General features: G+C 34.5%; 1 protein-coding gene across 5 annotated transcripts; it reads left to right on the top strand.

The window, feature by feature from the left end:
- The first annotated feature begins 128 nt into the window (after nt 1–128).
- LOC128675053 (proton-coupled zinc antiporter SLC30A2-like) lies at nt 129–26,841 on the top strand. Of its 5 annotated transcripts, none has more exons than XM_053754169.2 (10): nt 129–451; nt 14,082–14,242; nt 15,458–15,562; nt 16,362–16,482; nt 17,500–17,679; nt 18,506–18,599; nt 19,867–20,034; nt 20,580–20,711; nt 22,033–22,141; nt 23,116–26,841. In XM_053754169.2, the coding sequence occupies exons 1-10, from the start codon at nt 363–365 to the stop codon at nt 23,259–23,261; spliced, it is 1,305 nt and encodes a 434-aa protein (XP_053610144.1). In that variant the 5' UTR covers nt 129–362; the 3' UTR covers nt 23,262–26,841. The 5 variants fall into 5 exon arrangements, with proteins under 5 accessions (XP_053610144.1, XP_053610133.1, XP_053610125.1 ...); XM_053754158.2 differs by lacking the exon at nt 129–451 and adding an exon at nt 1,497–1,843 and having other exon boundaries at nt 19,870–20,034; XM_053754150.2 differs by lacking the exon at nt 129–451 and adding an exon at nt 1,497–1,843.
- The last annotated feature ends 97 nt before the right edge of the window (nt 26,842–26,938 follow it).

Genomic DNA, 26,938 nt, shown 5'->3' with positions numbered 1-26,938 from the left:
CCTACTTATATTGTTAGTCAAGCAATCGATTTGTTTCTTTTCTTAGATTTACTATTAGATCATTTGACAGACTTATGTGACTTGTTGCGTTTGGCTAATCTGTTTTTGCTGCTGTCATAAAAATAATTGTATTCAATTTATTAGTATAGCCATAAGTTCTCCTATTTGCAAGCAAATTATAAATGTCTTGACCAACTGTGCATAACTAATTGTGGCAGAATTTCTCGCTCCGTTTCGTAATTGTAACATTGATGTCTGAGTGATAGACTTATTAATTAGTATTCGAAGATTTCTTTTGCATTTTAGAATCATTTAAAAAATACATATTTATTTTAAAAGTTGCCACTTTTGGTAGTTTAGGGATGGGATATAAGGAAAGTGCGTGGCCCTTAAGCATTATAGCCAAGTATTGGAAGGATACAGGCGAAATAAACAGCTCGTCTATTGAAAGGTAAGTAGGTATCAGCAAATTAAAATTAACTACTAACAGCTTTACCAAAGTAAAATTAATAACTTTTCCACCACATAGTTATATTGGAGTTGAGGTATGTCGCGCGACAGACAGACGCGGCGGAGGTGTTTTGTAATATACCTAAGCATACTTACGGCTAAATAATCCCAATAACTATTTCTAGGACTCACCAAAATATAAGCAAGGAATAAGTTTCTATCAAAGTATTTCGATGACAGTCACGTCCGCTTGAGGTCAAGTAGCAGCCTCGATGGTCGCAGGCGCAGCATTTCAATTCTCACGGGCCATGCTTTAACATGATATATTGCGTTACTTGTTATGCTTGTTGCTCTTGCAACCAGGTAAATGTTATCATTAACATTATATAATTTTTGGAATTTCTACCCCATGAAACCTACATTCTGATTCAAATTCAAATCATTTATTCAGAAATTAGATCTTCACAGGTACTTTTTCTCGACAATTTTAATATTTATAGTTATTTCTCACAAGCTACAAACTACTGGCATCTGACTATTCTGAGGGGTACACACACCAACAAAATCTAAGCTTTATTATTTCCTACTTTGAAAATAATGGAACTTAGTGAATGTAGGTAACATTGTCAAAGGAAATTATATCTTGAGACAAAATCAGACAAATTTGAAATTTTGGAGATTTTAAAATTCCACTTGTAAAGCATTTGTAAACAATATGTCGTGCTCTTTTTTGCAAGCTGATGGACACTTTGGCGCTAAAATAAAATTTTGTTTTAACAACTCTTGTAAAAAATGCTTTAAATATATTGTTTCTTTCAAACAATAACATTTTTTAAATAGATTTTGCTCAAATCAAAACGACAATAGGTACTTTACAAACGACTTTTTCAACGATCAAAATCGTTACGCTGTGATGGCCGTATAACTCGGCTAATTGCAATAATATGCAGGCACATTGAAAATACAATAGAGTCAACGTTGAATCGAATTCGGTCGAATTGTATTGTTTTGTTCACGTCAATCAAAACGATTGGGATCTTGGAACGGAACGTCAGTTTGTCTCGCGCGCAGCTCTGATTGACAGCTGTGACGTGCGCTCGCGCGGTATTGTTTTGTGCGAGATGTCATCTAATTTAATCAGCGAAAAATATGATAGTAAATTGAATGGTTTGAGTGCGTTTGCTGATAAAAGTTTTGCACCTATCAATGGAAGGTATAGGTCTAAAAGTTTGTCTAGTGATAAATTTATGGATAAATTGAACAAAAGCAATGCAGACCGAGCGGCAATTTTGGACGATGTCGAATCTCACCATATAACTGATAAATTGGAGACTCCAGGTTGTTTAGTGTCCAATAGCATAATGGATCAAGGAGCGCAGCCTACAGTGAACTGGTAAGATAAATTAATTGCATTTGTATCACCTTTTGACATCAACTAATTTCAAATATTTTGGTCATGTTTACTTTTGGTGTTTGGAACGTAAATGCGGTTACAACTGGTTTCATATTTATGTGATAAAATTCAACCATCGATAAAAAATATACCCTTGACAGCCATAAATTTTGTTGATAAAACTTATTACATCTACCTCTAGAGGTATTAAAATATTTCTTAGATATGTACACATACTTATTGAATGTTACAATCCTCCACTTTAAGATCCATTGTTGATACACTGAATAAATATATACAAGGTATTTGGTCAATGGTATATAAAGCCGAAAATGGTAGGGTATCGTATCCACATTCTCAGAAAAATATTTCCATGTGGAAAAAACGCCACAATAGGGAGTTAATTAAGATTTTAGATTACGGTAAAATTAGTGCAGTGCCAACCCTGGAACAGCTGATTTCATTCATCTGTACAACTTATTGTTCATTGACCTCAGTACCAGGATTGGTGCAAATTATGATGATGAAAATTCAAAACATGGCTTTTACAAATAAGATCTTTGAGTCTCTGAGAGGACAATATTAACGTTTTAATTATGAAATACATGCAAGATCGCTTTTACGGAACTGTCTCTATTGGAAACGTAAGTAAAAGCAATAATAAGAAATTTTATCTTATTGACAATTGAAGCAATTCAACTTTTAAAATTATTACAAAGTAAACAATTAGGTACAATTTAGGGAATATCTCTTCTGCGAATCTGATCTTTAAAATATTGTGCGGCCTGTGTGAATGTGAAAGAAATAGGAAAGAGATGGATGGAATGAAATATATTATTTTTAGTGTCAATTCCATGGTTCTGTATGTTTTATTATTACCTACTCATAAAAAAGTTTGATGTGAAATCTTTGTAGTTTGTTGTTTACGTTTTTCAATTAATGAAATAAATCATTATTGATGTTAATAATTTAAAAGAAAATCTTAAGTATGGTATGAGTACTTTATTTATTTAATTTTTTTACTATTACTTGTTCACACGGTGCTGCATTTCCAAATTTCCTACTACTGGGGCACTGGCCTTCCTTGAGGATGGATAAGGAGTAATAGCAGATTACCAGGTTTTAGCAACTGTAAAAACATGTCTTTACATGTCTTCCAAAGCACAGGGGAGCTAAATATAATTTTGGTCACCCATCCAATGACCGACCATTGTGAGAGTGTCTTAACCGCCACTACCACATGACAAGCGTGTAAACCACTGTTGCCATGAGCCAGTGCCAGCTCCTCTAAATTCTATGCCTATTGTATTTTATTTTAATTATACTAGGTGCATAAAAAAAATTAAATTTACACAAACTGAAGGTAACATTTTGCATTTATTTTATATTCCACTTGTAAAAGGATCCTTATGGGTAGTTTAATTGTGTGTGTTTTTTTTTCATCTGAATCGTTTTTTAATAGAGAAGCAATATGTGTAACTGAAAATTAGGAGGTACCTTTACTCGCGGAATGTTACATATATGAATATCATAATTAGAACCAGTATGTATTCAAAAGTTGTATGTAAATACTTGAACAACTAGAATAATTAAGTACTAATGTTATCTTCTGTTGGCGGGACCAATTACAGCCAATAGCGGTCAATAGGTTGGCGTGGCCGTGGATGGGCTATCTTATCTTAATTGGTCAGGTATGTAGATGGCACATGTGATTCATGTATGTTAATGTTAGTGCTGTGATTCCGATGTGATCCAGTTTTGAAAGTATGATAAGATTTGTATGAATACATACAGGCTATAAAGTTTTGACATAATAGCATCTTCTGGCATAATAGGGACCAACACTGTTGAATGAGTTTCTTTCGGCATTTCTTCTCAGCAGTGGTCGTTCCGAAATGCTAGTAGTTTGTAGCTTTGGTAAACATCATTTAATTTAGAATATGACGTGAAAAAGTGTCTGTGGCGGCCTAATTTGTGAATAAATGATTTAATTTTGACAAATAAATGGGGGCGCTGTGTCCTCTTGGCTGGCTACACTGAGGCTATCAGGCAAACTAATGTAGTTTATAAAAAATCCATTTTTTACTTAGAAAGAGTGTATTGTAACTTCTGCATCTTTCAAAGATTAATCTAAGAAGACATGTGGACAAGGAAGATATACAATGTTGCCTTGATCTACAAGAATATAAGTTATTAAGTCCACCAATACATAAACTTATATTAATTTATGATCTTTTTCTGATTGGCCCGGGTCTTGGATGTTTTTCTATATATGTATTTGTTATATAATATCGTTGAGTTAGCATCCCATAACACAAGTCTCAAACTTACTTTGGGGCTAGCTCAATCATTTGTCGTAATATATTTATTTATAAAATTTTAAATCCTATCAATCAATTGTCCTTCTTACCAATAATGATTAATTAAATTTGAGAAAGCCCAAAATCTTAATTTGTTAGTAGTCAAAACGTAAATTGCTAAAGTAATAAGAGCGAAGCCGGGACGGGCAGCTAGTTTTTTTTATAAATACACATGGGGATATGCAAAATCGGGGAGCTGCAAAACACTACAAAATGTTCTGTGCAATGTCTTGTTATTTTGATGAGGGATAGTGATCTCCTTTGTATGACAATCGAAGCCAAGAATGCCGTGTCACTCTTGGTATGGAATATTTTTTTTTTTACTTGCCAAGTTCATGGTTTTTATTAAATATTATATTATGTTCGTATGGCAACTTATTGAGTGTGGTAAGGATGACTCTTTACGCAAAATCTACTTATTTATTTAGCCTTTACATTACACAAAACAAAGCATTATTAACTAAGAACTGTGTTTCGATTCTGTTAGAGACGTCAAAAAACTCACGTCGGATTCCGCGCGGATATGGCTAATTTCCATTCTGAAAAACTCACTCGAACACTAGCGCTACACTTGCGGGTGCGTCGGCGAGTTGAACTAAACTCACTCCGGAATTTTGACAAATATGTATGAGATGACGTGCAAATTTGCATTCTGTAAGAAAAACGTCAAAAAACGCGGAATCCGTTTTTCTTGAGTTTTTTGAAAGAAAGAAGAAAGTTTTTTGAAAGATCCACCTGGATTGTAGCCCAAAATATACACACTCACAAAGTTCATAATTTAGAAACGTAAACAAAGAATATATAGTATTAAGAAGCTACAGATATTTAAAACAATTAGTTATTGTAACACACAAATGCTAAAGCTGCTATGCTATCTTCTTCATAGTCGTGTTCCTCATGGCTGAGGGTCGTGGTCATTACGTGGAATGAAACACAACAACATTCTTGGCATTATTAAAGGAGTACCATGATATACTAGAACCATAATGTCAAGTCTTTACTACTACACGGATTGTATGAAAATTAGTACACGCGTAGAATTTAACCTGGAGTAACACATAGGGTACTTTTTATGCCGAAATTTCCACGGAAGCTAAGCTCCGGGGCGCAGCTAGTATTTAATAATTCACTGTCAGTTTTTCCCATGGATTTAGTAAGTACTTCGTTGTACCTACTAATTCCATGGTTTATCCCGAAGGTTGACTGGTAAAGGTAGCTTTCAGCATTAAGTCCGCCCTTTGTGTACCATATTGGTAAAATTAAAGGGGTTTTGTTCCCATTGGAATTCAACGCTGCCAGGGATAAATCTAGTATTTTATATAATTACTTAGGATTGTTATAGTCATATCAGGCAAAATATTGTAATTTATAAAAAATCCATTTTTTACTTAGAAAGAGAATCTAAGAAGACATGTGGACAAGATGTACAATGTTGCCTTGATCTACAAGATATATAAATGATTAAGTTCACCAATACATAAACTTGTTTTAATTTATGATCTTTTTCTGATTGATCCGGGTCTTGGATGTTTATCTATATATGGGACATTTTACTTTTCTACCGACAATCAGACACGTGTTTTTCTGAATTTGAAAAAAAAAATAAAGAGTATATTTTTTCACAAAATATATTTTTATTGATTGTTAAGAGATCGAAGATTACAGAAACGTGTAATGCAGTAACTTTTTATGTTATATCTTTCATTTATTTCAAGTTTTATCAGTACAGGAACAAAAAAAATTACCACCTCTGTCACAAAAAGAAAAAATATGACATTATTATTTAAAAGACTTGTTTCTTTTTAAATTTGTTTAACTAGAATACAAACATTTATCATAATCATACTCGATTTATAGGAATTTTTAATTATAAATACAAAAAAAATAATAATTTAATACCACTCGTGTCACATTTTTGCTTTTTACAACAATAAATTTTCATATTTTATACATAATTGAAATACTACAGTTGAAATTGTGTTAATATACATTGCGCGGACAATATGTAGTAATAAAATAAACATATTTAATTATAGCTTCTAATAAACTTAATCTCTATGTTACTTTGATGTTCAGTTACAAGAGAGACAAAATCGTGACAGAGTGTGACAAAGTGATCAATATGAATAAGCCAACATTAAATTTAATCTTTTAACACTAATAAAGCTTTTAAAATGATAACAAAACATAATGCTTATCTTAAACATAAATAATACTTATTCCTTGGTATTCTTAACCATTATTTGGTATACGTAAAATCAGACTTATCTTCTCTTTTCTCTTAATCTACATTTGAAATACTTCCATTGGTTTCTCAAATTCGTAAAAAACACGCTTTCCTCTTTTCACTTCTTTAGGACTTGAAATTATTTTAATAAAGTTTTCAAAAATCACATCAGATACATCTCACTTGGCTAATTTAAATATTTTCCAGTGTCATCAACAGTTTTATAAAACATCATCCACACAACTTTTTGCAACGCCTAATTAGGTGTAATCGATTTTGCTTTTACTGAGTACTTTTACTAACAGATGTGTACCATTTTTTATTAATAATGGGTGGATGTTGTCTACAGATATATCGTATGAAGTGCCATGTTTATGGTGCTTAGCTTCTTTTAAAGTGACAAGAGGCTGATCATTTTCATCTTCCGAAGTAGAAGTATAATAAATCATAAAATCTTGTTGTAGGAGCTCTAATTATGTTCGTTAAATCAGCCAATTATTCATTCACATCTGAGGTTGGGCCATCGTTAACTTCGGTAAGTCTTTAAATTGTAGCAATCACAAAATATGTGACAAAAACATCTCAATGTTCGGTAGCTCAGTACTCCATGTTCCTGAGACATTAGTTGGTGGACGTCCATAGTACCTTTCAATGGTATAATTTCAGTTGGAATTTCCATTAAAAATTTGGGCAACATCGTCTTTTTCAACAAGGAACAGCTTTATCTTATGTGCTTCATAAAATTCGAAAGCGTCAGTAATATCGTGTCCACTGGTGTAAAAATTGTCAGCTAAACGTTTAATAGACCCTCCTATATCAGCAGAGCTCCCTTGCCGTGACCGGATTAAAAAAAAATTCCAGGTTAAGCTTTCAAATCGGTACTGTTAAAAAAAATCTTGTTGCAAAAAGTGAGTATGTGACCTAAGGCTCGAAGGAACAAGTGTGGAAGTCGGAGTATACAAATCAGAACGTTCTTCAAAGATTTTTGTATTTCTCTTTTCTTGTTGCCATTTTCTTTTCATTTGTCTGTGTTCTCTTGGTGTCATATATTTGACCAGCTTTTTGTGAGCATGATATCTTGCTAAGTCTTTTCGTTTCACTTCTGCAAGGTTTTCGGCATCATGTTTCCTTTTTTCGTGACATCTTCGCTGCCTCTTAGCCGCAAATAAAGCCATTTCTAAATAAATCTTATGATGATGATACCTGAACCCAACGATATTTATTTATTTTTGTTTAAATTTTAAGTTTAAACCCAACGATATTTATTTATTTTTGTTTATAATTATAATGGTGAAAGAAATTTTGAAACAAACTCATAAATGTTCACCTGTTGATGATAATAGTACAGATGACCGATTGTATTACATACCTGTTGCCCGTAACTCCACTCTCATGGGAATTATGGCACAAGAAATATCACTATAGTATTAGACAAAGCCGCCGCTTCTGTCTGTTTCTGAGCGTTCTTCTTTTGAACGGATTTTGATACAGATTCCACTGATGTTTAGACGCACCACAAAACGGATTTTAATACAGTTTCCACTTGTTATTTAGACAATTTATTAATGAGGGTTTATTCATATAAAACTGCGTATAAGACGTGCGAAGCCGGGCAGGTCACTAGTTACCTATATTTTCATGAGAAAAAGTAGCGATAAATGTAATGTTACGACCGATACAACAGATGATAACGATTTATCAATGTTTGACCAAGATAGTCGTTTCCTGTTGGTGGTGTGTTTATTTATTTTGATTTATTTCCATTAACTATCTCCCATTTTGGTTGTGTGAAGAAAAACGCACGCATGGACTGGCTTCAGGTACTATTGCTGCCTCGTGCTAGTCGTAAAAGTCGAACACGGGTGTTTCTTCAAGATGGTGATTCAAGGAGTCTTTAAGACGTCTCGTGTTTTATTGGCTTATCGTTTCGGATCGAGGATACCACTGCAGGAAGTTTACGACATATGTTTAGTACGCAATACACACTAATTGTTAATTACTTGTCACACTTGTTAGAATATTTATATCATTGACATCAGTTTATTACCTTTGTTCAATAATTCAATAGATTATATAATCACGCATAATCACATTTTAATCACCGGCAAATCAGACAGTACGTATTATAATAGTATCCCAAATGGGCCAATCAGTTGCTGTGAACGTGAAAATAAATATCGCTATTGATTAACCAACATGTCGGAAGAAATGACTCCAACAAGTTGGCAGTTGTTGAACAAGATATGAAGTGGATCTAGAACTAGTTGCAGTGCTGTTCTTTCCTAATCAACTAGGTGATTATTATAAAATATATTTACTTAAAGAAATCCAGGATATTATCTACTAATGAGCAAAATCCCCTCAAACTATCGTCGTTGGTTGATTGTAAGAGATCTCATCATGGGAAAAGTGCACCATTGTATATAAATTTACCGTTTGTTGTGTATTGCACTATGCACATTTAACTTGTGTTCTTTAAAGATATTACATAAAAAAAAATTATTTTTGTTCGATGAGGGTCGACGGAAATTTGTAGGGACACCTGCGTTTTATCAGCGCTTCTCCTGTCAACATCCACATTGCCGAGCAAATCCTACCATGAACAGATCGCTGACATTTCCACAGTAGTACTTAGGTACTCAAATATAGCCGGTAGTGTTGTATATATTTCTTATCATAATGTTCAGTTAAGGAGTGCCGATACGATATTCGTAGATAACGTCTAAGGTGACGGCGCAGACGTATCAAATTAGTGCTAAGTGAATGGTGATGTGTGGTTTTAGAAATATTTAATTAATTTTATACACGTGGTCCAAGAATGGATGACGAGAAGAGTATACTTCTGTGAGTTTTGTGTTTAAGATTAATATTTTTATTGTGGTCCTAAATATGCTTTTTAATTTGGGGATTTGATGGGCTAGCGAACTATTCATATTGAATTGGTGTGGTTGCTACCATACCAATTTGTTTTCAGCTCCACTGGTGTGGTTTTGTTTTGTGTGCCCGTTAGTTGGTGGCCCGAGGTTGATCCCTAATTAATTAATTAAGCGCTCGTATGTATTTTTCACACTATTTCAAGTTTCCGTGATTGCGTTTGCATGAGAAGTGGCTACATTAAATAAAGATTTTATATTCAAATATTAATAATATTCGTTTTGTTATGCAGGAAAATCTTTGTGTAGTAATAATAGTGAAATAATTTATTGTTATCTCCAGTGCTAAGGACGAACAACATTCATACACAATAATCTACCAACGTGCCCGTATATATTCTATTCTAGCGGAACCTTGATCTAATCATTTCAATGATTCTCTCGTGTAAAAACATAATAACTTATACACTTAAAGCTTCCTCAGAAACCACACTATCTATTGGTGAGAACCGCATGAAAATCCGTGCTGTTTTTCGTTTTATTGCAAATATACTGACAGAGGATTTCGATTTATAATAAGTAAGGAAAGGATAAGGTATATTAAGCTCTGTATCGCGGCTTCGCTCTGGTGTAATTTTGCTTACCGTATAGTTTCCAAATAATGTGTCATATGATACTCAAAAATATTTTTCGTAATCGAGCCTAGTTGCTGAGATTTGCGATTGAACTATTTATACGAAAAGTAATCACATACTGGCAACCGCATTTCAAGTTACTCTATTATACAAGTCTATCCCACGGCGAGTTTCCTCTGAATTTTCTGATGACTGTAGTTAACATTTTTTATTGTAAATTTAACACTTGCTTCGCCCCAAGGTATTTGTAATAGCTGAAACTATAACATTGCTGATTGTTGGTATGAAAACGTGATTAACTTTCTGGATTTTAAAGTCTAAACTCAATTATAATTATTGTTGTTTCACACGATTTTCCCATGAAAGTGCATCAAGTGCATTATATGGAAAGATTTCCGCTTCACGCTGCCGTATGCATATCGCATGTCCGTAAACATTGTATTACACATGAGTTGTATTGTATTGTAATGACCTAAAAGTGGCCATTCGACTGATATTGTTGTCAGTTTAGTTAATGGCCTTTTCTGACTTAAAAGGTTATTAGCTAGAAGAGATTATTGTATGGTCACGTGCTAGGTTATCCTATCTCGTGTGTACGCGGCGTTATAAATTAGCTTGAGCTCCCTATGGTTCATACCTGATAAAGTAAGAACGGTATTCTTATAGGATCATTTTGTTGTCCGTCTGTCAAGAGTCTAACCGTTTTCTCAGGAACGTGTAGATGTTTCAGGTTGAACGTATCAAATACTCGGCTTTACGGTTTCTTATCATGATATCGAGTGTGTTATTGCTAACACTATGGTGTCAGATTTTATTCAAGTCGCCTAAAGGCATTTGACATTATTTTACGACAACTTACCGCCATCAAGTGGCGCAGTTATCTACGGTTTTTTTATATGACAATGCATATGATAAGCATGACCAGGACAGGCTCGAAGGGTGATCGTAAAATGTTTACTGCACGGACATTTTTTGTCACGCATTCGACTGTAAGTAATCTTTTTTTTAATTTCTAAGTTATGTATCTAAATTATGTAGGCAAATAAGATCTAGGAAAGTGTATCGAGTGTGTCGAATCTATAAAGTATACATTAGTCAAAGTTATTGTAAGTTTTCTTAAGAGTGTATGATCAGTCAGTGAGATGTGGACTGACAATTTCTTTCGCGTTTCAATTCCTACTTGTTTATGTATTCCTAATCATTTTTGTATTTTCTGAAAAAAATGCTTTATTAAATATATTACACCTATAAACACAATATATTTCAATTTTGATATAGACTGGTATCAGTAGTAGTAGAATCTGAAATTTCCTAACCCGGAATTCCATACCTTAGCCGTATTATGTATTGTGTAGGTAATGGAAAACATTCTTGAAATCATAATAAATAAATCTTTGAAGTATAATCAATATAAATTAAATTGATGTAATTTATAAAAGTGCCATTATCAAAAAAAATACCTCATCCACGCAAAGGTATTTGCCAAAAATGCCACAAAAGGCCCCTTTTGTTTTAGACAAAATATTTTAAAGCATTTAGTTGCACGCTAATGGCATGATATCTTACTTATTTGATAATGGAATCGAGTGTGTCATGCTCACTCAAATGGTCAATCTGGTGGTGGCGTCGTGGGCCGGGTCGTGAGGTTCCCTCTATTATGGTTGAGCTACGCGATGGCTGTCCCATGCGTCAACTCGTGAACGGGTGCTGCCAGAGGGAACTGGTCATCTCGTTTCTCATATATTTTCATGTAAGTTAATTGTGTTTCACATCGATATATGTATATTATAATCAGCACTCGGATCACAATCATAACCTGTTTTGATATACCTTTTGACTATGTACATTATGTACTTTTATATATTATTAGAAAGAAAAGAAAGAAAAGAAAGAAAAAAAAAAATTTTTGTAAGAAACAATAATGGTAAGCCGATCTGGCATGATAGGGACCAACACTGTTCAAATGAGTTTCTTTCGGCATTTCTTCTCAGCAGTGGTCGTTCCGAAATGCCAGTAGTTTCTAGCTTGTGAGAAATGACTATAAATTTAAAGATTGACGAGAAAAAGTGCCTGTGAAGGTCTAATTTCTGAATAAATGATTTGAATTTGAATTTGAATTTGGATTATGTTTTGAGGGTACATGTTGAGATATTCTGTGATATGGATATGTTAAACCCTGAAGAGCGGCTAAGTTACATCTACGTATAACCTATTTATCTTGGGGGTAAACCTAGGTTTAGCCAAAGTATTTCACACTTTAATTGACGAAATTTCTTTAATAATTTTCTTTAAACTACAAAAAAATAACATATAGTTATTCAGATATTGCTTTAAAAATTTTTTTTTTTGTTCAGACGTGTACAAGTCGCTTTAATAAACTGTTTTTCTAATTTAATAAGCCAATTATATTATATTATACATTCCATTCTTTAATTAATTTGAACAAAGTCTTGTGTGTGTTAAAGTAGGAATGATTCCAAAGTCGAAAGCAGAATCTGTTTGCGTGTTTAATAGTGTTGCGTGTGCTAATGTTATAGAAAAGGATGAAAGATGGTAATATTTTTGCCATAGTTGAGAATTATTAATTTAAAAAAAAATGTTCCTTGATCATATTCGTCTCCTGTAGCATAGCGGTTACCACACACGTTTGCTTGCAGATCCTAGGTTCGATTACTCAGAGCGATTAAACTTCTAAGTAATGATATTTGTCTTCGGTTTTGAATGTGTTACGTTCTTTTCTATGTTTGTGTGGGGGATACACTTCTATATGTCCTCACAAGGTTAGGTCTTTTTCCTCAAATCAGAGAAGATACTAAATATAAAATGTTTTTTATTTATTTTTTTAAAGGAAGACCAATACCTACTTAATGTGACCTTATTGACAAAAGCCAAATTAATAACCAAGTATGTAAAGATTAATTCAAAATTTAAGTAATTTCAAAATTTACACACAATTTTATGAATTAATCAATTATAGATTTCCACATACTGTAACAGTCAAACGCTTCGTACGAATTCGATTAAAGTAACGATGTATCGAATGCCTATGGCGACTAAATATTATCGTCGACCTGTTGTGGCGTTGAAAATACCATGAATATGTAACAGTTCACAAGAAGCTATAAAGGCGCGCAACATCGACATTTGCCATCCAACACCGAATGAACCATCCATGCATAGCTTAACAACAACAACAGGGAGTTTATAAATACATTTTAATTGAATAATATCTAAGAAAAGTGTTTGCAACAACGCCCACAAGAAGTAAGAAAGAATAACGCACGTTTTTCATATGGAAATTTCGTGCATCTAAGCGGAAAATGCCGTGAAACAGTTCGCATTTTCATGCAAATCGCTATTCCGAATGTCGGTTCAGTTCACGTCGGATATTTAATCATGAGATAATATTTTATTTAAATAAGGTGTACACGTCGGTTTTGGCGATCTTTTTATATTTATGTGCGTTATTTTTAGTTGATCTGTCCTAAAATATTTGTAATATTGTTGTAGGGGGTATACTGCAATCTCAATAGGTTTTTCTTGCAATCTTCAAGTTCAATCAGTCTCATTCTTTAACATTTATTTTTGCGTGTCCTTACTATTCTAGAGGCAATATTTTGCCTATCTGGGCAGTTTATATCCTGCCCGTATGGGTAGGATATGATATAAACTGCCATAGTAATCCTACTAATGTTATAAATGTGAAAGTTGTTGTGATGTGTGTGTGAGTTTACAAACACAAACATACAAATATTTTTCTCTTTATAATATTAGTATGGAAATATCGATAACTAATATTTTCGAAAGTTTACATTAAAATTAAAAAATTAACTATTTACGCGGCTGAAGCCGCGAGTAAACGGTAGTTGTTATATATAAATTATGCCAATCATCATAACAATTATAATAATTTTGTCACGGTATATATTATTAATCTAATAAAATTAAAACCTTTTATTCGTACGGCTCACGGCTTATTGTCTTGACCTTTGCACGAATCACAAAAGCAAATCAAATCTATTCTTCAGAAATTTGACCATCACTCATAGGCACTGTTTCACGTCATATTCTAAATTAAATAATATTTACCAAACTACAAGCATTTCGGAACACAAATAACAGTATACGATTGTCTCTTTCCAGTTTCAAAGATGGCAAAGCATCATACGGCACAGAAAGCCCTGCGAGGGGACGGCGCGTCATATTCTGCGTACATGGCAACCCTTCCACGGGCTGCTGCGCGGTCATCGAGACTACAGCGGACGGCGACGACAGGCGAAATGGCAGTATTAGCGAAGTTGAACGTAAGTTATTTATATGGGTTACATGGCGACCCTTCCATCTCTATCATGGAGACCGCGCGCGGACTGCAACGACAGCCGGAACGGCAGTATTTGCGAAGTTGAAAGAGTTCATATTTCATAGCTTACATGACGACCATTCCATTACTGTTATCAACACCACGACGGACTGCAATGACAGAATTCGTGAAGTTGAACGTAAGCTCTTATAACATGTACATGGCGACTCTTCCATCGTATCATAGAAACTTGCAATATATTTGTGGACTTGGCCGTGATTTCTTGTCAGCGTGTGTCAACATGTGGTAGGCGCATTACCATCAGTAGAGTTTTGTCCCATAAGGACATAATTATTCTTATAACTTACGGGAAGTAATAAACATAATAATTATTTAAATAAATACTTAAACTTTTGCAGATAATCAAAGACATTTCTTTAATTTAGCAAAATCAAAATCAAATCATTTATTCAGAAATTAGGCCTTCACGTCATATTTTAAATTCGCTGTGATCAATGGTCTCAAGCAAGTTCTTATCAGCCAATTAAGTTATAGAAAAACTTGATTTTCACGGTTTAAAAACCACAATGAATAGTAACCTTGTGGCGGTATTCGATTTCTGTTTTGCTACACGTCGACCTAAGTTGCGTGCCTCTCTCTGCCTCGTGGCGGATAAAAACGTGATATGTATCTGATTTGATATAGTTCATGTATTTTTGTATGTCTATTCGAAAACATAGGTAACGTTATCACGTTATCTAATCACGAACAATATCAAATTAATTTTATCATTATTGTTTTCGATTAGTGCTACATAATATGTTCCTAACTTACAGTTTGATACTGCCAAGGTACCAGGAGCATTAAGGGATAACATCCTTGATGAGCACATCCTTGCTTTGATAGGCAACAACAGGATTATCAAAGAGGGTCGACGTCAGGCAGTCGGTCGTTCGTAAAATCACAGCCGGTTCTTAAATTTTTAGAGATGTATTTTACATGCGGGTCGCAGTCAGGATTCGAACCAAGAACACGAGGGATGAGAGAGATCTCTCTTTCTGTCACCATGTCTATTTATTGACTTTCAACAATTTTAGTGTTTGAACTTGGGATCTTTCAAGGCGGACGTTTTAACGACTGGACCACCACCACTTCTATTATTAGTTTTTTGACAGTTTATAATAATAATTGTGATTGTATTAATATTTGTAAATTACAGGGCATTGTCACAAATCTCGAAACGAAGAAATAGACAAAAGGGCGCGAAGGAAACTCATTATAGCCAGTGTGTTGTGTGTTATATTTATGATAGGAGAAATTGTTGGTGAGTTGAACACAATATCTATATATTACTTAAGTATATAGTCCGGGAGGGACCTCTGAAATGGTGGCTATTCAATAGAATATATAACAATCTGGAATGCATTTTTTAAAATTTGTACAAGAAAATTATACCAAAGTTGACTGACGGCACAAAAACAGGCTACAACTATTTTTTATATCTTGATTGTACAATAAAACCATTTTACCGGGTGGATCTCACGGCCGCGCTGTCATTACGATCCGTCAATTTTCTTGACGAAGGAATCATTTCCAAAATCAATCATTCATAAAACTTACATTACCACAGTACAGATTAACTATTTTAAAGTCAGATAGTAAAATGTAATTCTTGTATTAGTTAAAATTTGAAAAATTGTAATGACAGCGCGCCGCATCGGTCAAAACGCTCTGAGAAACACCTACAAGTATATACTTGTAGGTGTTTCCCAGTGTTTCAAAAAGGTATTATTTATTTTTTTGGGGACAACGGATGTCATTGTTAGATTTAGTTTTATTTGAACCATGTAACTTACTTTTTATAAGGCTAATAATGTAATGGCCCACTAGTTAAGTGTAATATTGTAACATTTGTTTAGATAAAATAAATATGGAGAGACTACGTTCACTTGACATTGCTCTAGTCGAATTAAATTTGACGACGTAAGAGTGGAATTCTAACTCGAACGTAGTGAACTGATTCTGCGAATGTGCATTTAATAACTCGTCTATATTCAGTACACGTGCACACGTTAGCTCTTCTATAACAAGTACGTGTGTACTGAACAACATTACCATTGCAGGCGGGTACATCTCAAACAGTCTGGCCATTGCGACCGACGCGGCCCATCTCCTCACTGATTTCGCCAGTTTTATGATATCTCTCTTCTCGCTGTGGGTCGCGGGCCGGCCGGCTACAAGGCGGTGAGTTGGCAACATTTTCATAGGATTAAGACTCATATGTAATGAAGTAATGGTTAAGACACCCCCCCCCCCGTGGATCGAAAGGTCCCAGGTTCGAATCCTACTTGTCCCACATGAGATTGTATACCAATCTGACTCATGTATAGTAGTTTTCATCGACCACCACTTGCTTCCGATGAAGGAAAAACATCGTGGGGAAACCTGCACACTTGTGGATTATTCACTTGTGTGTGAAATGGAGAAGGCAATGGCAAACCACTCCATTAATAATGCCAAGAAAGTTGTTACGTGTATTTCATTCCATGTAATGACCAGTCATGAAGAATACGACTATGAAGAAGAAAACTCATATTAAACTAAAACTTTAAACTCGAGAGCATTATGTGGATATTAATAGTTAATCAATGTTAACTAGTGAATGTAACGAGTGTGGTGTATGACATAAAGACTTACTGTTATTAGGCGTTTTTATACAAATCATCGAACACATCGTATCAATACGGACCACATATTTCATGAAGGCTTGTGTCCGATGCGAGAGAAGCCGTCGCCCATCTGGCATAACGATCCGTCCTATTAGGGACCAACACGGTTGAAATGAGTTTCTTTCGGCATTTCTTCCCAGCAGCGGTCGTTCCGAAACGCTTGTAGTTTGTAGCTGTGGTAAACTATAGGAAATATAGTTTTTCAGTCTGATCAGCATCTTTTGTTTAGGTATCGTTACGCTTTGTCTGTACAGTTAAATTTCTGTAATAATTTTGACTCCTTACCAAAAATTGTTCGGCCACGCGAACGAAGTCGCGGGCATAAGCTATTTTAGAATATGACGTGAAAAAGTGCCCGAGGAGGCCTAATTTCTGAATAAATGATTTGTTTTTTGACAAAAGGTCGTACTTCCGTAAATAAATCAGAGCATCATATTACCTAAACTCTGCCCTTGAGTCTCGCAATTCTTACGGCAATGAAGACGTGACAAGTGACACGTGACAAGAGCAAGACTATGTTGTATTCTTTCAGAATGCCCTTCGGCTGGTATCGTGCCGAAGTGATAGGTGCCTTAACCTCAGTACTTCTGATATGGGTGGTGACCGGAGTGTTGGTTTACATGGCGGTGCAGCGAGTGATCAATCCGGACTTCGAGATAGACGCAACAGTAATGTTGATCACGTCCGGAGTGGGGGTCTTGGTCAATCTCATGTGAGTTACATTAATTAGTCTAGCTTATGACGATCTCAATCGTAATGATTAATCTGTTCTTAACAGATTGAAAATAGAACAAAGCTGTCAAATTAGTTAAAAATTTGTTCTTAACAAAACACTGCTCACTTGAGAAAAATACGCGATTTCCGCATACTTTGACAGCTGTCAAACTGTCGATTATTCAATATTGATATTATGACATACCATATTCCGTGTCAATCTCAACCTTGACGTTGGAAAAAATCATCGTTTTGGCGAACGACGGAGCCATGACACTTTAAAAAAATCTTAAGTAATGTAGCTAGAATTTCTGCTTAATTGCAATTCAGAAATGAGATTTAATAATGTTTACATAATATTTGTAACAGTTATTATATAGTCAAGGAAATTATATAATATTTTGCGTGTAACTAATTATTACAATAATTTAGAAAAAAAAGAGAAAACACACTTTCCTCTGTTTGTCTATAGTTAAAATATTTCTGTGTTGCCATAAAGTAAAAGTTTGAGCGGTTCTTTGCTGAGCAGCCGATATAATAACTTAAGTAACGTTTGAATATTCCAATCACTTGAGATGGGATTCTCAACAAAGAAAGATAATTTCAGCTGAGCACAAATCTGACAAGCTTTCAAGTCTGAGAGCCTTTACGGCTACAGCTCTGATAGGCAACAAAAGCATTCCCAAAGAGAGTTAACGTTGTACAGGCGGCCGGTTACCGGCGTGTGCAATTTTTCGTATATGTGAACACAAATGTCTGGATGTGTTGTGTCGCACGTGCGATACAAGCTCAGTGTGGGGCTTGAGGACGCCTGTATATTTCAGAATGGGTCTAACGTTACACCAGCACGGACACTCGCACGGCGGCGCCGGACACGGCCACTCGCACGGGACCAGCAATCCTGTACTCAACAATAAGGTTATTGTATTTTCTTTACACCATATCTGGGGGAAGTGCTGTGGGAATGTACACTTTGGTATGCTAAATTTTAATTATACGTGGTCGTCCAAATCAAAAGGGACCTTATGGCGGCTGGCACTTAGGTCTTTAGTGCAGTTGTTCAAATACAAAACAACGGCAATATTGGCGTAAGTGCCGGGCGCCATAAGGTCCCTTTTGATTTGGACGGCCAGATATTGTGAACTTCCTAATCTTAACTAATATTATAAATGTGAAAGTAAGTTTATTTATTTGTATGTTACATCTTCACGCTCTATCTACTCAACCAATCTTCTTGAAATTTTGCATAGATGTAATTTATAGTAAGAAGGTGGACATAGGATGCTTTTTATCTATACTATATGTATTACTATAAAGAGGTAAGCGTTTGTGAGTTTGTGTGTTTGAGGCGGGTAAACTTCGAAACTACCGAACCGATTTCCAAAATTCTTTCACCATTAGAAAGGTACATTATCCAAGATTGCTATAGACTATATTTTATCCCAAAAATCCCCCTTAGCGAAGCCCCAGGCAACATCTAGCCCCGGAAAAATATAAAAAACTGTTTTCGTGAAATTTTTTACGCGGACGAATCCGCGGGCAACAGATAGTAGTTTATAAGAACTACTAACAAAATAAGTATTTAAAAAAATCATTCATTCCATTATTCATAAATTCATATATTCATATCCACTATTGGATATATGCTATTATTTCTCGTACATTTAATGTATTACAAGACTGGTTACCCGATTTGTGTTATAATCTCTCTCTTCTGAGCGTTTTCTTGGTTGCCTCCGCGGTCGTTCGCGCGTCGGAGCACAGGGTTCGCTTTCTTACTATTTCTTCTCCACATTGCGTGGTCTTTTCGTTTTCTTATTTGTCAGACCATATACATATAATATATGCCAAAATATTAATTATTTTTATTTGTGTCAATTTAATTTATTTATTACATATTGCGATGTTGACAGCAACTGATTTTTTATACAGACTATATATATTAAAAAACCTCGGAATCGCCAAAAAAATAGACAAGACAAAATCAAATTTGTATGGAAGCAACAGATTTTTTTTTCGCGATTTGGCAGATAGCCAATGTAGGTATAATGCCAGCTCCACACTGTCGCCGAACTCTAGACTCATGGCGACGCGAATGCGTGAACATTGCGTACCTATTTAGCTTGAGTGCTTTTATCTACCGCAATGAGAAACCAGCAATGTATACCGATTGCCCCCCCCGCAGAAGGACCGCTCGGAGGGCTCCGACGCGGAGAGCGCGTCGTCGGCGCCGCACGCGCTCGCGCACGCGCACGCTGAGAACATCAACGTCCGCGCCGCCTTCATACACGTGTTGGGGGATTTCCTACAAAGCTTCGGAGTGTTTATAGCCGCTATAGTCATTTATTTCAAGGTACTTTGTATTGCATATTTCTGAAAACTGTCTGAAAATGTGTTCGGGGTTCTTTAAATTTCAAGTAAAATTATACTCAGCTAGTGACGCGACCCGGCTTCGCACGAGGTCTATAAAACTTCGTCTAAATAGTGAAAACTATATCAATAGTGGTAAAAGAAGGAAACTTGAAACAGACGCGGCGGGCGATGTTTTATACTACTGTAGTGATTGTATTTCGCATTGGTCACCACTATCTGAAGGTCCTGGGTTCGATTCCCACTGTACCATGTGTACTTGTGATCGCAGATATTTGCCGGTGGTTGTGTGCTAGTCTGTTGTCCTTATTAAAGTCTTATCTCATATACATTATATATTACGTGTGTACATTATCAATCGAACCTAGGACCTCCAAAAAACGGACGGGCATGATTACCGCTCCGTCACGAAGGTCACCGAAATATTTTCAGATTTTTAATCGCAGTTAATTACAAATATTAAATTAAATTTCAAATTATTATTGATTTTGATTGGATGATATTAAAAATGGTCGTTTCGTGTTCCAGCCGGCGTGGGTTCTAGTGGATCCAATCTGCACATTCCTGTTCTCTGTGTTAGTTCTCATCACCACCTTCAACATCATCAAGGACGCCTTGTTGGTGCTCATGGAGGGGTCTCCGAGAGGGGTTGACTTCCAGGTATGTCATTATTCAAAATACAAAATTATTGACCGAGCGAGCGAAGCGAGCGAGTTCTCACATTCTACTTGGGGCGAAAATACATTTTTTGTATGTATTTATGTTTGTTTGTTTGTAACGCGATATCTTTCGAACCGTTGGTCCGATTTTGATGAAATTTAAAAGGTATGTCAATGGAATTTTTAAGTTCGTGGGGCAACAAAATCGGCTAAGCCGTATTTGAAATATTCACAATTTTGTAAAAAAAAAATATTGTGTTCGCGAGGTGAGTTTGTACGTTTGAGGCGGGTAATCTCCGAAGTTGTCAAACCGAATTCAAAACTTCTTTCACCATTAGAAAGCTACATTATCCGAGATTGTTATAGGCATATATTTGTTTTGAAATAAATTAGTTTTCAGCAATATCAAGGAACAATTGTGAAGTAGTCCAAAAAAAAAAAGCGCTACCGAAAATCTTAATGCGCGTGCGCCGGCGCTACTGTTGATTATACATGCACATAATGTACTACAAAGATATAAGTTTTTAGTGGATCCATAAAAAAGTCCGCGACAATATACATCTATCTTTTATAATTAAGTAACTATAAGGCATTTTATATGTAAAAGGATAATGTGAATTAAAAGGTGCATTTTGACAATTATTACTACACAAGCATATTAATGCTTATGATTAAAAGTTATTTCATCATTAAGAGAATTTCACGAAGATAAATTTTGTCCTTTACAGCACATAAATTGGATAAATAGATTCTGAAATATCGTGGAATTAAAAAATACGCACGCCAAATTATTTTATGTAGGTACCTATATATTGTTAAACACGGTACGCGCTGCCGCGTGAAGCCAAAAGACTGTAACTTTGAAAAAGGTGTTTTGCAATATTTGTCATTATATCTTATATATGTAAAAAAATGTATTTGCGAGGTCTACGTTCGCGGTAACATTATACTATAGTGATGGCGTGATATATCGATTAGTGCCTTATCTTAAATAAATAAAATTTATACATAAATATATAGGGACAAATCACACAAATTGATTTAGCCCTAAAGTTCGAAACTTGTGTTATGGTATGTTAACTCAACGATACTAATTATATACCATTATAATACATATATAGGTCCATCCAAGACTGATAACTTGCGGAAACTGTGCATAATGAAAATAACAACCGACGAATCGTCAGGTAGTCACCGTACCCAGAACACTGGCAGCGTTTACTCATTGTTTTCTGAGACAATAGAAACATTCTCAAAGTCCCTGCTACAAGCTTAACATTTAATTTGCAGGTATAATAAGATTATACATTTTTTTTTTACAGGAAGTGGCCAATACTTTCCTGTCACTCCCCGGAGTGGTCCGGATACACAATCTCCGGATGTGGGCGCTCTCACTGGACAAAACTGCGCTATCTGCCCACTTAGCTATCAGTAAGTCATTTTGTACAGGGGGTAGGTACACGTAATAAATTAATTACACTTAAATTAATTATATTTAAATTAGTTATACATATACGATTAGGTAATACTGTACCTTATCTAGATCCTTTTTGCGAAGTTTCAAGGCAATAGTGATTGACACTTTTTGAAAGGTTCCCTTCTAAATTCTAAATATACCTCTTCCACAAGATACAATCATACGTGCCATTTGATGAGATTGATAATTGAATTGGGTCGTGTGGACGGAAATATGAAATTCAAGGTCATTGGGTGGTCGGTATCGTCCGATTTGTGATTGCCCAATCAAATTAGGGTTTAAGTATGTAAAATTCGAATTGTGGGGTGCCTATTTTCTGTTACACTATTTTGTGACATTATTGCAACTACATTTGTTTTATTGATATAAATAATAATAAAAAATAAAATATGTTTATTGGGTATCTATGAATTACAATGGTTGTGCGTGTTGCTGGAGCCTCCTTTTAAGCAAAAATATGCTTGTGCCAGGAGACTCCGCTCCTTCCTTCCTATGTTATTTAATTTAATTCTAGATACAAATCACAATAATTTCATTAAACTGAGAAATTGTTTTTTTTTTCTTCACAATCGCACTAGTAACATATAAAAATATTCTTCTTAACAGTGACGCTATTATGTTTTAAAAGTAGGGTATTTTATTTATATCAAATTTATTTACTTTACACTTGTTATTATAAATTAAAGTTCTATGCTGCGTCTGTCTGTCTGTTAGCAATAAACTCAAAAACTACTGCACGGATTCTCATGCGGTTTTCACCAATAGATAGGGTGATTGAGACGGAGGAAGGTTTAGATTTATAATTTATTTTGTTTTTATCCGAAGCCGGGATGGGCCCTTAGTGTGAATGCATAAAATAATAGACAAAATAAAAGACGTTCCTTTTCTATCAAATACATCCGTCTCTTTCATTCGTTTTGATGAACAGGAACCGGAGTGAGTCCACAGAAAGTGCTGGAGCAGGCCACGAGGCTGGTGCACGAGAAATACAACTTCTTCGAGATGACGCTCCAGATCGAGGAGTTCAGCGACGGCATGGAGCAGTGCAGCCAGTGCAAGATGCCGCAAGCCTGAACTGCAGGTACACATGGATAATACAGCCTGTCAATAAATGTGAAGAAAAATGTTTTTTTTTGCCATTGCAATACAAAATACAATAGCTTAAGCCGGGTCCGCGGCGTCGTGTTTTCGTGTTAGCTAATACAAAAACATTGTTTAAAAACATTAGGGGCGTGGCCTAACAGTTATGTTAGGAAAATAACAAAAACATGTTTTCCGAACCGAATTCAATTCAAATTCAAATCATTTATTCAGACATAAGACCTTCACAGGCGTCCTTTTTCACGTCAATTTTTATATTAAATGGCATTTCGGAACTACATCACTGCTGAGAAGAAATGCCGAAAGAAACTCATTTGAACAGTGTTGGTCCCTATTATGCCAGATCGGCTTACCATTATTGTTTCTTTTTTTTTCTAATAATATATCAAAGTACATAGTCAAAAAGTATATCAAACAGGTTATGATATACACACGGTATATATATATATATATATATCGTTTCTGTGTTTCACATCGATATATACACAAAAATATATGAGGAACGAGATGAGCAGTTCCCCCTGGCAGCACCCGTTCGACCACTACAGTGAGCGTGAGGGGGAGGGACTCATTGAGTATTATCGCGCACTGCAATAGGCGCTGCTGCACCCGGCTTCCGGCTTGAGATTGGTTGATACACACCTAGTATTGCCGGCCAACAGGGGACAGTCGACCTCATTTTATTCCTTCACTTTCTGGACAGACTGACGTTCGTCTTCGTCTTCGTAAAGTCGACCATTTTCAACCTCCTTTGCTTGAAGTCTGTTAAATATATTTTTTTGAGCTATAGGTACGTGTGTGTATACAGAGTTGACATTGATTATTGCGAAATATTATTATATGAGGTGATTGGTTTCAAATGTATGGAGTAAAGGTTGCTGTTATTTGTCATTATAGTACAAATATTGTAATTGTTATTTTACATTTTATTTAAAATATTACGATTGTCGTACCTTCAGAGAAACAATTCTTCCAAAAACGTATTTGAATTTTTAATTTAATCTTTCGCCCAACATCTTCGATGTGTTTTGTTTCAATATTGTAATCTAAGACTAATATAATTTAAATAAATAAATATTTTACAAGATTCTACGGTCCCCGAGAGAGAAAGTGCTACAAATCAATCCACTAATATTATATAAATATTTATAATTAATGTGTGTTTGTTTTTCACGTCAAAACGTAGTATTGGAGTTAGGTGATTTTTAGTGTGGAGATCCTTAAAGAGCTGTAGTGGCATATACTATGTTTTGCTGCGAGCAGAATCGCGGGCATTGACATAGTTTAGATATATATATATTTATGCTAGTTATTTCGGCAAAAATAGATTTATATTTGCCTTCGCAGCGTAATTTTAATAATGTTAAAGGAAATTCTTTACTCAACTATTTTGAAATTATGAATACAATACTAATAATCTTACTTTTTCTTCTTTTGTAATATTTATTTTATTTATCTTTTTCTACTTTCTATTATGTATTAATAATATATATTTCATGGAAGTAAAAAAAATCGATGAAACACATTTCACATATCAAATTATTTGTCCAATATTATGCTACCTCTATGTACTGTTATCCCTATATAATGATAAGTAGATGAAAGAGATAGAAACAACACCGGAGTATTGAATGTCGCTCTTAAATAATTATATAAATATTGAAATTGAAACTATTTTAAATCATAAATTTAAATATGAGGGTAGACACAGAAATGTGTACTAAGTTCCTATTTTACTAATCTTCCTTTTAAATTGTTTATATATTAATTGTTCGCACACATTCTTAACACTCTTTTATTCTCCGTTTACTGTTTACAAAGTTACTGTTATTCTTAAAAATATTGAAGCATACAGCCGAAGTATGTTTGTCTCGTTCTATCAATGCTAAATTTTATAAAGTGTGATAGTGACAAATATATTTCAGTTTAAAGTCGCTGTTATTGTTATGAATAACAGGGTAATCCTAGAATTAATTATTTTATTATAGAAAATGTTTAAGGCGAGGTTATAAGCTAGATAAGCTCGATTTAAACCGCATATAGTAAGTTGTTCTTAAAATAATACATTGTTATCATAATATATATTTTTTGATAATTATACATAAGTGAATGTTTTTGATGAGTTTAGCCTACATTGTCGCCTTTATATATACATAAATCTGTATGTGTATCAGTGATTATTATATGTTCACTATCAATAATTATAATGTTACCTATTGTAGCAAAAATTTTCGCCCTTATCCGAAAATAGTTGTATTTTTGTATCATACTGTTACGGATAGATTTTGGATATCAGATAATAATAAATCACGGTTATTGTTAATGATTATCATTAGTCAACTAAGATATATTTAATTACATACATATTTTAATGTGTATGCTTGTATCAAGGAACCAAAACATTTTTAGTAAAATATTTAAGTATAATTGTGTTCTAATTAAATGTATAGGTCCTTTTAAAGTACCTAAGTATGTACCGTATTTATTTAAAATTTTAGCAAATACACATAAAATGCTTTATATATAAAGTATTAATTTATTTCACCAAATTTAACCTACTATTACAGAAAACATATTCTAGTACGACAGGATAACTTTTACATTATTTGTGTATAACATATATGTATTTAAAATTGTGAATTCAGTCAGAGAACAGGAGAAAATGTCAATTTTCTCGGCCACCAAATTAAGCACGCGCAGCGTTCGCGTCAGAGGTAGGTAACAATATGTAGACAATATACATAACAGATTATCTAGAATGCTAAACTATTTGTGCTGTAGTATGCCCCATGAAAGAAGTCTTGCAATCATATGTGAAACTAGCGAAAACACGTAGATAAAACTGCAGACTTCGTTGCCTACATACAAGAAAGAGAAAAGCATATTAGAAACATACGAGAAGAAACGAGACAAAGCGCTAATATCATTTGTGTGTTCGTGTGCCCGATTTTACAAAACCTCCATGTTATACAAAAGTAGTTTAATAAATATTATGGACACCACAGAGATCGAGTACCACCAAAGTGTGTTATATGATACTAGACTCAACAATAAATAATATTCAAGACCCAGGTCAATCTGAAAAAGATCATTTTCCATCTTGACCTGACCGGGAATCGAACCCGCGGCCTCCACGAGCCCGGCGTGATGACCATTAGGTTAAGGAGGTCTCTATCTCATACGGTTTCGCTAGTTCTCTTTATTTTTCTTTGTCTTGGCAAAAAATAATAAAATTAATTAAATTGTCAGCGACTGTAGCGCCATCTGCGGGACTTTTGTGGCGCATATTCTAGTTTTTATACATATTTTCAATATATTTGCTCAATGATATTAAAGCATGTATTTCTACTTTAAATTATGTATTTAAACTTGTCCCTTATTTTTGGGATGTATTAGACGTATTTTTATGGAAGTATATAGCCTGTGTGTCGATATAAGTGTACATATGTATTAAATGGTATGATATTGAAGTTGGCTATCAACATCGTGTCTTCCGAATGGTAGATATAAGTGTCTGGTATATGTTGATTGAAAATATATTTTGGAAAATGTATAGTTTTTTTATTATTTCAACACCCGAAATATTCTTTCGCTTTATTTTTATGGGGGGTAAATCCACGCCTTTGTCAAATTTTTATTAATTTGTTTTA

The sequence above is a fragment of the Plodia interpunctella genome, chromosome 2, assembly GCF_027563975.2.
Source record: "Plodia interpunctella isolate USDA-ARS_2022_Savannah chromosome 2, ilPloInte3.2, whole genome shotgun sequence".
Lineage (NCBI taxonomy): Eukaryota > Metazoa > Arthropoda > Insecta > Lepidoptera > Pyralidae > Plodia > Plodia interpunctella.
The sequence above is the reverse complement of the archived record's forward strand: the minus strand, read 5'-3'. Positions and strand labels throughout refer to the sequence as shown.

What these genes read in the sequence shown, in the direction of transcription:
- LOC128675053 (XM_053754150.2), top strand. Translation starts at nt 1,572, where the DNA reads ATGTCATCTAATTTAATCAGCGAAAAATATGATAGTAAATTGAATGGT. An exon ending in GCGCAGCCTACAGTGAACTG is followed by an intron (nt 1,844 to 14,081) that starts GTAAGATAAATT and finishes GTCTCTTTCCAG; the next exon opens with TTTCAAAGATGGCAAAGCAT. An exon ending in ATCCTGTACTCAACAATAAG is followed by an intron (nt 18,600 to 19,866) that starts GTTATTGTATTT and finishes CCCCCCCCGCAG; the next exon opens with AAGGACCGCTCGGAGGGCTC.